Source organism: Argopecten irradians, chromosome 8 (genome assembly GCF_041381155.1).
Source record: "Argopecten irradians isolate NY chromosome 8, Ai_NY, whole genome shotgun sequence".
NCBI lineage: Eukaryota > Metazoa > Mollusca > Bivalvia > Pectinida > Pectinidae > Argopecten > Argopecten irradians.
In genome coordinates, this window is record NC_091141.1 from 8,776,571 (window position 1) to 8,792,440 (window position 15,870).

At 35.2% G+C, this 15,870-nt stretch overlaps 1 protein-coding gene across 1 annotated transcript in view; it reads right to left on the reverse strand.

Moving 5' to 3' along the window:
• Window positions 1–11,754, reverse strand: part of LOC138329280 (uncharacterized) — a 31,508-nt gene extending 19,754 nt beyond the window's left edge. The window contains exon 1 of the mRNA XM_069276145.1: window positions 11,064–11,754. Coding sequence (XP_069132246.1) covers window positions 11,064–11,103 — 40 coding nt within the window. The 5' untranslated portion in view covers window positions 11,104–11,754. The remainder of the gene's footprint in view (window positions 1–11,063) is intronic.
• Window positions 11,755–15,870: the final 4,116 nt, after the last annotated feature.

Sequence of the window (15,870 nt, forward strand, 5' to 3'; positions counted from 1 at the left end):
CATTCCGCACACACGCAACACTCCACACACACGCAACACTCCGCATACACGGAAAACCGTCCTTAAATGATCATGCACGCAACACTCACCACACACGGGAGGCCGTCCTTAAATTATCATGCACGCAACATTCCGCATACACGGGAGGCCGTCCTTAAATTATCATGCACGCAACATTCCGCATACACGGGAGGCCGTCCTTAAATGATCATGCACGCAACATTCCGCATACACATGAGTCCGTCCTTAAATTATCATGCACGCAACATTCCGCATACACGGGAAACCGTCCTTAAATTATCATGCACGCAACATTCCGCATACACGGGAGGCCGTCCTTAAATGACCATGCACGCAACATTCCGCATACACGGAAAACCGTCCTTAAATGATCATGCACGCAACACTCACCACACACGGGAGGCCGTCCTTAAATTATCATGCACGCAACATTCCGCATACACGGGAGGCCGTCCTTAAATTATCATGCACGCAACATTCCGCATACACGGATGGCCGTCCTTAAATGATCATGCACGCAACACTCACCATACACGGGAGGAAAACCGTCCTTAAATTATCATGCACGCAACATTCCGCATACACGGGAGGCCGTCCTTAAATTATCATGCACGCAACATTCCGCATACACGGGAGGCCGTCCTTAAATGATCATGCACGCAACATTCCGCATACACGGGAGTCCGTCCTTAAATTATCATGCACGCAACATTCCGCATACACGGGAAACCGTCCTTAAATTATCATGCACGCAACATTCCGCATACACGGGAGGCCGTCCTTAAATTATCATGCACGCAACATTCGCATACACGGGATGGCCGTCCTTAAATGATCATGCACGCAACATTCTCACCATACACATGAGGCCGTCCTTAAATGATCATGCACGCAACATTCCGCATACACGGGAAACCGTCCTTAAATTATCATGCACGCAACATTCCGCATACACGGGAGGCCGTCCTTAAATTATCATGCACGCAACATTCCGCATACACGGAACCGTCCGTCCTTAATACATATACCGCAACATTCCGCATACACGGAAACCGTCCTTAAATGATCATGCCCACAACACTCCGAACACACGGGAAGACCGTCCTTAAATTATCATGCACGCAACATTCCGCATACACGGGAAACCGTCCTTAAATGATCATGCACGGAACACTCACCACACACGGGAGGCCGTCCTTAAATGATCATGCACGCAACATTCCGCATACACGGGAAACCGTCCTTAAATGATCATGCACGCAACATTCACGCATACACGGGAGGCCGTCCTTAAATTATCATGCACGCAACATTCCGCATACACGGGAAAGCGTCCTTAAATTATCATGCACGCAACATTCCGCATACACGGGAAGGCCGTCCTTAAATTATCATGCACGCAACATTCCACATACACGGGAGGCCGTCCTTAAATTATCATGCACGCAACATTCCGCATACACAAGAGGTCGTCCTTAAATTATCATGCACGCAACATTCCGCATACACGGGAAACCGTCCTTAAACTATCATGCACGCAACATTCCGCATACACGGGAGGCCGTCCTTAAATTATCATGCACGCAACACTCACCATACACGGGAGGCCGTCCTTAAATGATCATGCACGCAACATTCCGCATACACGAGAGGCCGTCCTTAAATTATCATGCACGCAACATTCCGCATACACGGGAGGCCGTCCTTAAATGAGACTACTTTTAATAAACCGTAAGTCGAACCAACCAACCAGCTATACACATGTATCTAAGTAATGTCAGTTATGGGAGTACTAAACACTGGCAAGTTCAATGAAGCGCTTTCTGCAAGATCAGACGTATATTGTTAAGAGTACGTAACACGATTAAAACACTCCTTTTTCCAGCCGTACTTGTTTAAAGAATTGATTTAAATTAAAGATATATTGTTAATTGAGAGAATTTATTTTGACACTCAGGTGTTTAATTGAGTGTGAATATAGTTTCTTTTATTCTCACACAAAGAAAACAACTGATCTTTAACAAAAGGTGATTACTAGGTCTTAATGCATTTTTTTCTACTGGAGAAATCAAAGTTCATAATCACCATCTTTCTCGTTTTCTTTTGAAAGCACTATATTCTAGAGTATTTTACTTTTCAAATCTAGCCCAGTTACATGTTAAGAGAATTTTCACATCAAGGTAAATGCATAGAGAACAATGAAAGCAACACAAGAGGCAGCATACTGGTTATCATAAGGCAATATTAAAGGTAACATCATGACCCATTTTTATCGTCGTGTGATAAACACTAAGTTCTGCCGTAGCTAATGACTATAACAACTGCTGTGTACTTATGACCTCGTGATTGTTGCATTTTCTATTGCTCATTAGCGATCCCCCGTACTTGGCGGTGATTTATCGAACCGTACAGGTGCCTAGCAACAGTTAAGGAGATAAAGGATATATGGTAATCCATTACATATCTGTCCGTGACAATAGCGTCTAATCACAATACCGTGGCTATCACCAGATCTAGGATTGAACGGGGTTTAGTATCAGACAATACCCATTGTTTTATTAATTAGTGTCAGAGACATCTATTGTTATAGATATATATGTCTATTGCAGTGATAATACAGTTCATTGTCATAAGAAGCATTCACAATAAATGATCACATATTACATTTAGTAATGGATTGGAATTCTTCACAGAAAATATTGCCTTTGACGTGTATATATCAGAATTTTTATTTTTATATATTTTTATTTATTTTTCGTCGATATCTTACAAATATGTAAAGGTCAATAATAATGTGTCTGAATTTTGCTCGATTGTATTGTATATATTAACATTGCAATGGTTTATATCTTAGATGGCAAATTGCAAATTATGCGTCTAAATAGTATACAACGTGTATGGATTGGAATTTCAGATCATGTTGTAGGTAGGAAGATTCGTGGTGCACCCATGTGACAATTATAACAATAATATATTAAACACGACTCGTTGAGTTTTTACAACGTTTGTTATACAGCGATAAGAATATATGGGTATGAGTTATTTCTATTTTCTATAGGTTATAAACAACTAGGATGAAATGTACAATTGCACGCTTTATCATATTGCTGGTGTCCGTCTAGACAATGTTATCCTTGAGTGACATACATTAGCCTTTATTGTCGGTGTCTAGATAACATATTCATGGCGGAACGAAAGTTGCAATAAGTGGGGAAATGGACAATACCGTAAGTATATATAACAGGCTTAATCTCACGAGTTTTATTATTTAATGCATTATCGTAATGGATGATTTATGGACTTAACTTGAAAGTTTCTATCCACAAAATCATATTGAAATTTCAAGCCATGACACAAAAATATTCAAAAATATACTGTAATTAATAAAATGTTCTATAGAATATGGGGCAGTTTCCAGGTACTGACCGCTTGTCGGTGGTTTTTCTCCAAGCACTCTGGCTTTCCTCAATCAACACGCTATCACGTCCGTACATGATCCTGACTGTTAACTGGACGTTAATAAACCCCCAACCATATATACCATTCCATTTCACACTGATAGTAATATAAACCGACTGTTTTTCGCGATTTTTGCGATCTAAATAGATTTGAGAAAGTTGATCTCCGCGAATTGATATCTGAATTTATATTACATATTGATAGAAAATTCCATCCTTTTTTAAATCCGAGGATGTTAATATACACCAGGAAGTTGTTTTGAAAAGGAAATCTTGAAATTTTGTGGCCTCAAAGAATATTTGGTATACAGCATATTATTACCGTCCATTTTGTGAATATCTTTCTATTGAAACATAGTTATAGATGAACTGTAACTCATTTTATTGCATTTGGTTTTTGCAAAACATTTTTGGAATATTATATTTACCCATCACTTGGTATTTTACTTTGCGTTACAAAAGATCAAGATATTTTTTTGCATCCTCGTAAAATGCATGCATTATTGAACAAGATCAAATCAATTCTTTTTTGTAGTGTTGTACATAGTAAACCTGCCTTAGAAGTACATGTTTTCTACTATTTATAACAGTTCCGGATAGATTTTCGGTATGATTACAATGGCAAATCATCATTTACCATGCCCTTTAGCGTTTTCTCTTATGACAGAGGCATTATTCTACAACGATCGATTTTTTATAACTTATAGTCAGAATGACTTTGAAGTTTATTGTCATGATAAATGTCGCCCGCCACATTGGCGACCATCGTGTTTTAACAAAGTACACGGCAATAGGATGAAACATTTACAATGCGGTGTTGAATTTTATATTTTCCATTGAAATTCCAAATATTTTGTAAAATGGGAAAAGATTTCAAAATTTCTAAAGAAAAAAAAAACATGTTTCAAAATATTTTAATGTTTTAAAAATTGAGCCTAATCAACCAACCAAGCTCAACTAAGACGTAGACCTGTTTCCAAATGTTAAACCTGTCCCTGCTATCCGTTCAGGTGACTTTCTTGTCCTTAGACATATATAATCCATATTTGTTTCAAAGCCGTATCAAAGGGATATCATTCATCATGTTAACTATAAGACCTACTAGCTTATCTCTTTAAAAACTATCGTTCCAGCAACAGAAACGCATGAATATTCCAACACCCATCTCTAAGCTGCCAATCAATTGTTTGTTTGTTTGCTTAATTAACGTCCTATTAACAGCTATAGTCATGTAAGGACGGCCTCCCATGTATGCGGTGTGTTGCGTGTATGTTGAGCGAGGTGCGTGTTTTGGGAGACTGCGGTATATTCATGTTGTGTCTTCTTGTATAGTGGAACTTTTGCCCTTTTTATAGTGTTATATCACTGAAGCATGCCGCCGAAGACACCAAGCAACACACCCCACCCGGTCACATTATACTGGCAACGGGCGAACCAGTCGTCCCACTCCCCGTTTGCTGAGCGCTAAGCAGGAGCAGAAACTACCACTTTTATAGACTTTGGTGTGTCTCGGCCAGGGAAAAGAACCCAGAGCCTTCCTCACAGGGGCGAACGCTCAACGCAAGGCCAAAAGTGAGGCGGTGCCAAGGAAGGCATTAGGAAAGATAAAGTCAGTTAGGAAGAAAAGAAAAAATCCTAAATTTAGTCGCCTTTTACGATCATGCAATAGGGGCAGCAGGTACAATTCTAACGCCCTACCTGCAGGGCTCAGCTGCCAATCAGCAGCCACACCTATTTTTTCCAAACGTTCGTACAAAAGGTCAATGAAATGTTATATTATATTTCACATCAAAAGATGAACTGCACGTTATTATAACCCAAGAGAGAGCGGTTATTTCAATAGTTACGAAATTACGTAATATCCGACGTGAACATGTTGACGTCACAATTACTATTGCGTCATAAGAAACGGTACTCATTTCTATAAATAGATTATTAAGTTCGCATATTGTGTGTTTTATATTATAATTTGTACAGAAATAGATACAAATAAAAATGTTATGTCTAGGATTGAAGTCTCTAGATCATTTTCAACAAAACATGTCGTCATGATGTCTCGCTATCGAAATTTTAAACTTTTATTTATCTTAATTAGATGGAGTTATATAATACTATATATTTTCTCCATATAGTCTCCGTGTACCATAGCAACTCTGGATCTTATAAGATTAGAACAAATAATTTATAAATAAAATACATCCTTTGTCTAATGCGATCATGTGCATCTGAGTTACTTTCTGGTTCTAATGAAATAAATTCCAATTAAATGTACTGTTATATGAAACGATCTGTTTTTATTTACTTTGTCTATTAGATTATTTGTTTTGCGCTCGTGGCAAGAAACATGCGTTATGGTTACTATGGTAGAAGTGAGTCTATTCTTTGTGCGGTTTTGTCCATTGGTCACGAATCATACTGGAGTCTTACTTCTCTGGCAGCATGTTTTGATGTGTCAGGAATGTTGGGCTACAATAGACGGCTTATAAGCAATCTCCGTTCCTTATGCTTCGATATCAACCATGAGGTAGGAATAAGAATGTTAAGCAAAGAGAACAAATAAAACAAAATATTTATATATATTTTTTTCGGATTAGTATATAAAAACGTGACTAGGAAAACCTTGGACGTGTAGTCATATTTCAAAAACTAACGCGTGTACTAAAAACGGTTAAATCTAACACCTAAACAGCCTGGATGTTTTCCAATAGCTCCGTCTGGACTAAGGAACAACCAACTAAATAAAAAAGACCTTCGAAATGGCCCCTATATATACAAGATTGCGCCTAGGACAGAATTTTAACCCGGCCGCTGATTGGCAATCTAATTATGAATTTCAAAAGTAAAAATGTTTTCTGACAGGTAATTGTTCTTAGATAACCATAATATGAATTTGGAAATTCATATTGAGATTTATGTTTAAAATATCAATTTCGATAATGAAAAAAACATTAGGTAAAACATTACAATTACAGGATTTTTTAGTGCAAAATGCGCCTGATTTCAATATAGCTGATTGGAGTTTGAGCAGAAGGACCCAATTTTTTTTCTATCTAGTGTTATATGAGAACCTGGACTTTAATTGTATAACGCAATAGCTAACTAATATTCCTTTGTTTTAATAATATATAACAAAACTTTAACAAAGTTTAACACTGTGGTCGATGTAAAATTATTTAGTTGGTTGTTCTCTTTATGTGGTAAGAGGATTCACTGATTATTTATTTTTGATCTATCGAAAAATATACCTATTTCCAATTAACTTATATCACTGAATACTCTAAATACTTCATCACTTGCTGTCACTGATGCAATATAAATATCGTAAGCAAAACAATTTACGAACGTAAAAATGAAATGGTGATTTAAAGAATACAGGTTGGAAAAAATCCTTCATTTTATCCTGAAGGACAAGTGAACACTGATTACTACTTGAATTAGGATACGAATGTTCGAGCAGGTGGTGGAAGATTAAGCCTTGTCCTGGCTTACGATATTCTCGTTGTCCTTGATATTGTTGATGAAAAATCATTTAAGAATAATCGGTAAGATTACTCGGGGAAATTGTTATCGAACCGAACTTAAGTAATGTACGAAAAAAGCGTGCATAGACCTTAGAACTCGGACATCGATTGTATTTTTCCGAATTGCATTCGATTTTGGTTACGAGTATACCGCAGTCTCCCAAACCACACACCCGCACATCACACATGCTAGACATCACATACACAAGAAATCGTCCTTAAATTATGCAATAATCCAATACAAACCAAGTCATTTGTTTAAGGCCAACATGCACTACTGATTTTGTAATAGTTGAGTTGTTGCTGGTAATTTTGCGGAGTATCTGATATCTTCATCGGGAACCATTGTTCAATAAGTATTAAATTAAATTATCAAATCGGTCATTATACAACAATAACGATGCCATTTTAGCGCAGGACAAAGAGAGAATATTACAAAGGGAGACATTCAATCGGCAGTATCAAAGGTTACACCGACATCCAAAATGCCAAATTGTATGCGAAAAAACTTCACCATATTGCAGTTACGTGTTATGCCAGGTTACAATTTGTCATTGGAGGCGGTATAAATTGGAACTGAACTGGGGGGCTTTATAATGATGATGAATCCTTTAAACGTAATCGTTCTCTCATCGATTTTTACCTTCGCTCAAATTTAACGTTGATTGAAACGTCTCTTGGCACATCGAGTAGGAGTATATAACACTCCGCTACGGGTTTTCTAATCCTTTATGTTTCAAATTTGGCACGAAGGCGAAATAAGTCCATACAATAGCTGTGATTGCATTTATCATTTCTCCAGGAGGGGTACCTTAGTACAACATATGAATATTGGTGCGTTTTATACAACGGTGACATACTTTCAAAATAAATGTGGAAATCGAACCCTTTACAATGTACTATTTTCACGTGTTTTTTATTCTCAATCAGAGAGTTAAATGATGGTATGATAGCATATCAAATCAAATGTTCAAGTATCTGTGCATTTTGTTAACACAAATAAAGCTTCATTTTACAAAGGACTGGAAGATATTTGGGCACCAATCGACCATATCTGTACGTTATCTACTGATATTAGCTACCTTAAAATTATTGTATACTTTGACTGTTATTTACTTTGTTATTTATAAACACCATACTACATATGTTATTAAGTTTGTAATTTTGTGTAAAATCACAATCTGTGTACAAAACCTACCACAGTCACCAACTAAATCACACACTTTTTTTTTTTGTTATATCAATGTCATGAACAACATATAACTAGCAAAGAGTGTTTTACTTTGCAAATTCTGATATTACATTCATATTAGGTCAGCCATAAAAGAAATCAGTGATTATATGAATATGAGTTTGACATTGTGTCAAACATGAAAGGAATCAGTACTGATATGAATATAAGTTTATTATTGGGTCAGACATCAAAGTTGTACTGATATCAATATAATATCTGAACTGATATTGTTTCAGACATCAAAGGAAGCAATCATAACAGGAATTTTAATATCAATATCAGACCAGGCATGAGAAATATACATTTCATAAGAAATTAGATTACAATGCGATAAACACATTCAACATCGCATAATCATACTGATATTGGTTTTAACGTGAAAATATTCAAGTACAGAACTAATGATTATAATTATACGGTTAATATTATTGTGTCAAGTAAAAATATATTTGTTTGTTTGTTTGTTTGAATTTTACGGCCCATCGACAATTAAGGTCATTTAGGGCCAAACTACAAGGCAGGCATCAGTATCAGGATATAAACGAGGACTCTATCTAAAAGATCAGAATACGAAAAAGTCAAGTAAAAACTAAAACAAAATTGTAAATGTTGATTTAATAAAAAGAGTTACATAGGATAAAATAGTTTTGGCTATAATACATGAGAAAACTCATGCACAATGTTGATGAAACGATGAGTGTTGCGTTAATATGAATATAAGATAAGGAAAAAAAATAATGATAAACTCTAATCTACAGTTTTGATATTGGATAACACGTGGAAACGTCATACATACAGAATGAGTGATAGTATAAGTTACACAGTTTGTTAGTGACCTAATACGGAAGAATATTGGGTCTAAAAGTAACTTGTATCGGACGAGGTGAATACTGATATTTAGTCACGCATAAAATTAATACACAGCAGTGGCGAAATTATATTGATAATGGATCGAACACAAAACAAGCCACTAACCTATTGATATTATAAAGATAACTATAATATCACCAAGCATCACATTCTCACACAAGGACCAGCGTTATATCCACACACTGTATAGACAGGTTTAGGTTGTTTGTTTGGTTATTTTAACGTCCCATAACAGGTTGAGGACATCGTTGTTATTAGTACAAGTCATTGTTTTATTTTGTGACATACATTTAGCTCAGTCGCTAACTTAATTATTTATACCTATTAACATAATAACGTCTCCAAAACCATATTTACAACAAATAACGATAAAGGATTTTAAAGGAAGCTATTCCAAGGTTACGTAACTGATAGTCTTCGTACAGCATAGTATTCTACACAATTTCAGAAGTAACGCCTAAATATACCGAGTTGATCTGCATACCATCAATAGGTTATATTTGTGTGTCCTGGTATACCTAGTTGCTGGTATATCATAATTTTATATCATTAACTTATTGATATGAGTCAGCTTGAATATTTTGTGAAAATATTAGTTTTGGGAAAAGCAATACTTTATACATGTAGCATGCTGCATGAATGATTCATTATGCAGAAATGTTCGTCGTATTCAGGAAACAACGTATAAACTATTCATGACATAATATAGAGGCCTCAAGACACAACTTTATCAGTCTACTAACATGTCCTGCTATACTGTAAATATTAAAATATTGACGAAGTTAAATTTATAGTCAATCACATGCATTACTTCGTGCGTTTATAAACACTATATTTCTTTGTTTCAATATCACGGTCCATCGACAGATCATTTAGAGCCCAACTATCTCAAGAACAAAATGTTGTTTTTAATAATTGAGATAAACAATAGTCATAAATGAAATCACCAAACCTTGTTCAAAATTGTATTTTAAAAACAACATTATAAGTAGATTCTGCGAAATACCAATAAACAACACGCCTCCACAATTTAAATATTTGACGTTTCCATGATGAATTGTAAATACACTGATTCGTTTCTATCGTTTGATACTGCCAAAATATCACCATTCTTTCCATGGATTCGTAAGTTCTTTGAATAATACACGGCATTGTAATTATACTTTCACTTTTATCAATTAATGCAAACATTTGTTATGAAAGAACAAAAATAATTTAGTTTTCTAACAAGTCTCGACGTATTTTTTTTTATCTTTTCCATTTCTTCTTTAAATTATCTGAAGTCATACCAACCATGTTAATTCAATTCTAAGTACATATAAAACCACACTCTTCAGAGTAAACATCTATTTCGGATACTAATATTTTCAACCGAAAAGAACAATTCTTTTGAAACAAATGGTAGAGCAACTGCTTAAGAAACGGTTTTGTATTTTCATAATACAAATGTTGTTATATAAAATCAACCTCTTCAATTTTTGTATATATGAAAAATACATTTGGAAAAAATTCTGGTTAAAAAGAATATAAAACCAAAGGAAACTTTTTGTAGTTTTTAGAGTTTTTGTAATGAAAACCATGGACAGGATCAGCAGCATTTATAAAACCACAATAGAATACCCAGTACTATTTAAAAGGCATGCACTTACTATATATGTTATATTTAATAAAAGCATATTCATTCATTTGCATACAATAAAATCAGTAATACTGACTGTTTTGGCTATAAACCGCACTTTGTATCGCTGGTAGTCTATCGTATATAAGATCATATTGTATCTAAATACGGCATGCAATTAAAGTTTATATAGTGTAGTGTTGGTTTATGGTTTAATTGAATCTGCTAAAGGGTGAGAACGTCGATAATTATTGATAAAATAGCCTGGAATTAACAATCATTCATAATAAACAAAGGTAGAAGACTCTGATAACGTTAAAATAGATAGGAACGTTTCTTACCTTGAACGTTTAGATCCGGACAGAAAACGTCAATTACCATCTTATTCCATTATTTTGTGCTGACATTCTGGCTCTTGATCTGTTGTTGAATGTTTCACAGAAATTCCTTGATTTAACTAATCAGAGCCACCAAAAGAAACATAACTTAGTGGTAATTAGCCTAGCACATGACCGGGGTTAGTGTCTGTTCGACAATATTTCCTTACTTCATCCGCTAGCTTGTCTAAATTTATCCAAGACATTTTCAATTTCAAAGACATTATTTATCAAACATGCTGTTTCAACGTGCGTGATTGTAAAGCCATGCCGCGGAAGCTGCCTCGTGTGGTATTTGTAGAGCACCTGTCCCCTGTTTGTTCAAGAAAATGACTTAAGAACAGTAATGGATAGAGGGATTAAACTGCGGATACAACGTGTTTAGTACATTATGCTTGTTTGTCATCAATCCTAGTCACCGACAAAACCTAGCCGTCCCTCAAAGAAAGTGTTCTGTATCGGCCTATCATCAGTTTATGACTTGACGTCCCTTCTCCTGTGTTCACTTCCTCAGCAGACGCAAGCTTAAGTGACAGAACGTGTCGGATAAACTCTCTTTTGCTAAGTTACTCCAGTAAACATCACTTGCTTATGGAAGTGGCTTGAGTGACGTTCGTTGCTCTATCTACCTATATAGGCCTATTACGGCTCACAAACTGTTGGCTTATTTCTGCTGTGATCGATAAACCACTGTTTATTTACTGTAGCCATCCTCTCAACCAACTGCATGTAGAAAGCTGAATTGGCCAATCGGTGACAACAATTCACTCGGAGGAACAGCAAATGTCGAAAATATCTATAAAATAAGAACAAATATCCTTCTATAATACTGTTTACAAATTACAACTAACATGAAGCTTTGCATGCCAGTCGTAAATAGCAATGTGTTCAGAAGAATAGGGAAAAGTGGAAAATGTTTAGATAGAAAATAAATTTCGATTATATCTGCATACTGTCATCATACAGAACATTCGATCGAAATTAAACGTAAAATCACCTCATTATACCGCTTATTCTGGATATTTTAAGAATTTAAACTATCGGTTCGTAACATACAGCTATTGAATTAGTTTGTGAGAGGTATATGATTATTGGTTATCAATATGTTAATGTCATCAATTGTTACTAATAAAGTTAACGAAATAGACAGTATGACCCATGTCTGCCCCCTATAATTACGTTAGATAAATACTACTTGATCCCCTTCTAGTACCAAATTTCCATGTACTGAAACACTAGCTTTCCTCGGTGTGATACCGTCCCGGCGATGTAATGTAAATTAAAGATAACAGTCGATGAAAATAATATTTCAATTACCATCAGACCTAAACGGGCAAACGATGCATTTGATACCATTTTATCAAGACTTACTTGCAATATATCGTGCTTGAACAAAATGTAGTTTAGGTGTTTTCACCTCATACATATCAAATTGGAATTACTTAAAAAACCTACCACAAGCCCCTTTAATGAATAGATGTCTATCTGTAACCGATAACTTACGGGGATTGATGGAATAAGTGTCATCAATGTAATTACATCTATGCATCAAAGTGTATTTATATATTTAAACAACCAAATGAACAAGTATATATGACCGTGACATTCGCGTTGATCAGATAACCAGGGGTAAAACCAAACATGTTTCAGGTACTGACTGTCGGTAGGTTGCGCTTATTTTGGTTTTCTGCGTGTACTCCGGGCTCATTCACCGTCCTATCATGGCAGTTCTTAGATTAAAATAATTCTTGTTATGACGTTAAAGGTTTGGTTTCGTTTAGTATATTTACGCTCCATTAACAGCCAGGTATATGTAAGGACGACGTGTATGAAATGTGTGCTGCGTGTTTTGGGAGACTGCGGTATATTCGTGTTGTGTCTTCTTGTATAGTGGAACCGCTGTTATGTTATTGCGCTATATCACCGAAACATGTAGCCGACGAAGCCAAATTGTACTGACAACATTAAAGGAAAAATAAGGAAACACCAAGTAAAATGAGAAAATGTTCGGGATAGACTCTGCACAGCGTAAGGTATTATCAATATGATATTTTTTCTAGTCAGTAAGAAGTATATATTGTTCAACCGAAAACTAAAAGTAAATTCCGTGTAGAAAGTTATTTGATTCAATTTATCGCATGATACACCTAGGGAGTGTTTATGTAGTTATATTCAAATTTAATTTGACGGTGTTGAGGTATAACAATATGTCATGTGTCGTTTGGTAGTGTCAAAATAACATTCATGTTCAAACTGACTTGAATAGCCATAATCATTTAATATGCGAATTGATGTGAGGATGCAATGAATACAAATATGCCTTAGCAGATAATATGTGTCAATATGTCACCAATATTGGGATATTATTATTGATCATTAGTTCGACCAGACTTCAATGACATTAAAATAAGTGTTTCATCCACACTGATGATTAATCTCTAACGATTTAATTACATGGATAGTGATGTTATGTTAAAAAAACTCGTAAGTGATGAAGGACAACAGCCGATAATACTCAAGATTCTATGAGTGAGGAAAAGCAAGTGTATGATATTGTCTCTTAATGTAATGGCGGCTAATTTAACTTTGTTGGTACCAAAGATTTATACGCATACATAACATCAACCGAAAGACCAATCTACATCCTATTTACTAGGACAGTTTCATAATGATGATATTATGACTGGCGATGCATTATCTGGTAAATTTGCTGTCAAAAGAGAAATATACATTATTTGCTATAAATATCGATGTGAACAGAGGGAAACTAATAATAATGCTAAGCCGCAAGTAAATATTGAAAAATGTGTGACATTGCTGACATAAATCAGTACTGTATACAAGAATACACCTTGGGAAGTATCATGCTTCATATAACATAAATACTTATCAATGCTATTTATACAATGGCGTATTATGTCTGGGACGATGTATATTTCTCGAACAATAGAAATTCGATCAGGGCCACAATAGACTGTAACAGCAGTCGTACATATAAGATGTTACCGAAGTAAATCCGAAGTAGATCAATGTGTTCACAGCAGCAGACCGCCACTTAAGTCGTGGCAGTACAAATTGACAATAGTTCTAGCTATGATATCACACAGATGGCGCCAACTCCCTGGAGAAAGTCGTTTTAGATCCGTTACCGTACCAGAACGAAATAGTACAACGTACTAAGCCACATACATCGATCATAGACTTTCTATCAGAACATATGATATTATATGTTCAGGTAGTGGACTCAAAATCATTTTGAAACAGAGATTTTGATTAAAAGACAATTTGCACGGCACAGGGTTGAATAATCGTCCATGATAAACGCCCCAGGAAATTGCGTACATTTGAACTGCAACACGGATATTGCACACCTGGGAGTCCGTCCTTAAATGATGCTGGCTGTTAATTGAGGAGTGTTAATCATAACAAACCAAAACAAGCATATTACAGAGTTATCTGCCCTTCCTGGTATATATTATTCAGTAATGGTCGCTATAGACACCTTACCGCAAAGGCAGATAACTCAGTAGCATTCCATAATAGAATAATGTAAACCAATGATATTATTAATTACTGACAACTAATAGTAACACAATGTTAATGTTTACTGTAATATTGCGCCATTAAATATACTGTATGTCATTAGTGTCTTCAAATGAACAACTGTTCTTTTACTGAAATATATCGCATTGAAATGTCATGTAGAATTATATCACGCCATTTTGTAAATATTTATTAGAATGTATACCACAGCCTGTCAAAACATACAGGCACCTGGGAGGTCGTTCCTGGCTATCAAGCCGTTCAATCTAATAAACCGAATCAAATTAAATCAAAATTACATTAAACATTATAGTATCAAGTTTAATGAAAGTATAGCTTTGATTACAAACAAGACCGTCTATAGCCTTATTTTTTGATATAATCTGTTATTGTTACAGCGTCAATACACCACTGGCTATTGTTATAAACATGATAATAACTGTCATATAGCAATGTGTATCCATTGGGTATATATAACATGTTGTATTTACAACGAATAGTTATTATTCGCCATTTATAAGATAGTCCTATAACTATAAACACCATTTTAATATATAACATGTGTACATTAAAGAATATCTAATTCACATTGTATTGTTATTCCAATCATTTCACAAAAAGTGTATTTACAATTAAAAATCTTTTCAGATGCCAAAACTGTCATTGCGAAAAAGCAAATAATAACCGTATTGATCATAATTAAGATGTTAGGTCTCCATAATAAAGATGCCCATGTAACATTTGTAATCAATAGATTATGTACGGTGTATCTTTAAAGAAATGGTTTCCATTGCCCGTCTGTAAAATTTTGTATTCACGATATTTACGCACTATTGAAATTCGATTAATTTGTGATTAACTATAAAAAATATACAGGAATGACATTTGTTGAACTTCGCCAATCTGCAGCACACTGATCTAGTCATATTAGTTTTATTCAAGTCACGATTCCTGGGTGAAAATTAACATTAATATTCATTCTTGTCCTTCACAATCAATGATTATTTTTTTTCATTTTGTGTTTGAAGTCGCTACTGCAGAGTATTGTAATAGTTAACATGGTTGTGTTCTCTATTGGAATTTCCTCACATGCTTACCATATGCACAGCTTGGATTTAAAGGAAACACATATTGAACAGCAGACCATCTCCTGAAGCCAATATTTATACTGTCGTTACTGCTCCCAAATATTGTAATAGAAGTTTATCTAATCCAATTTGTGTTTCGG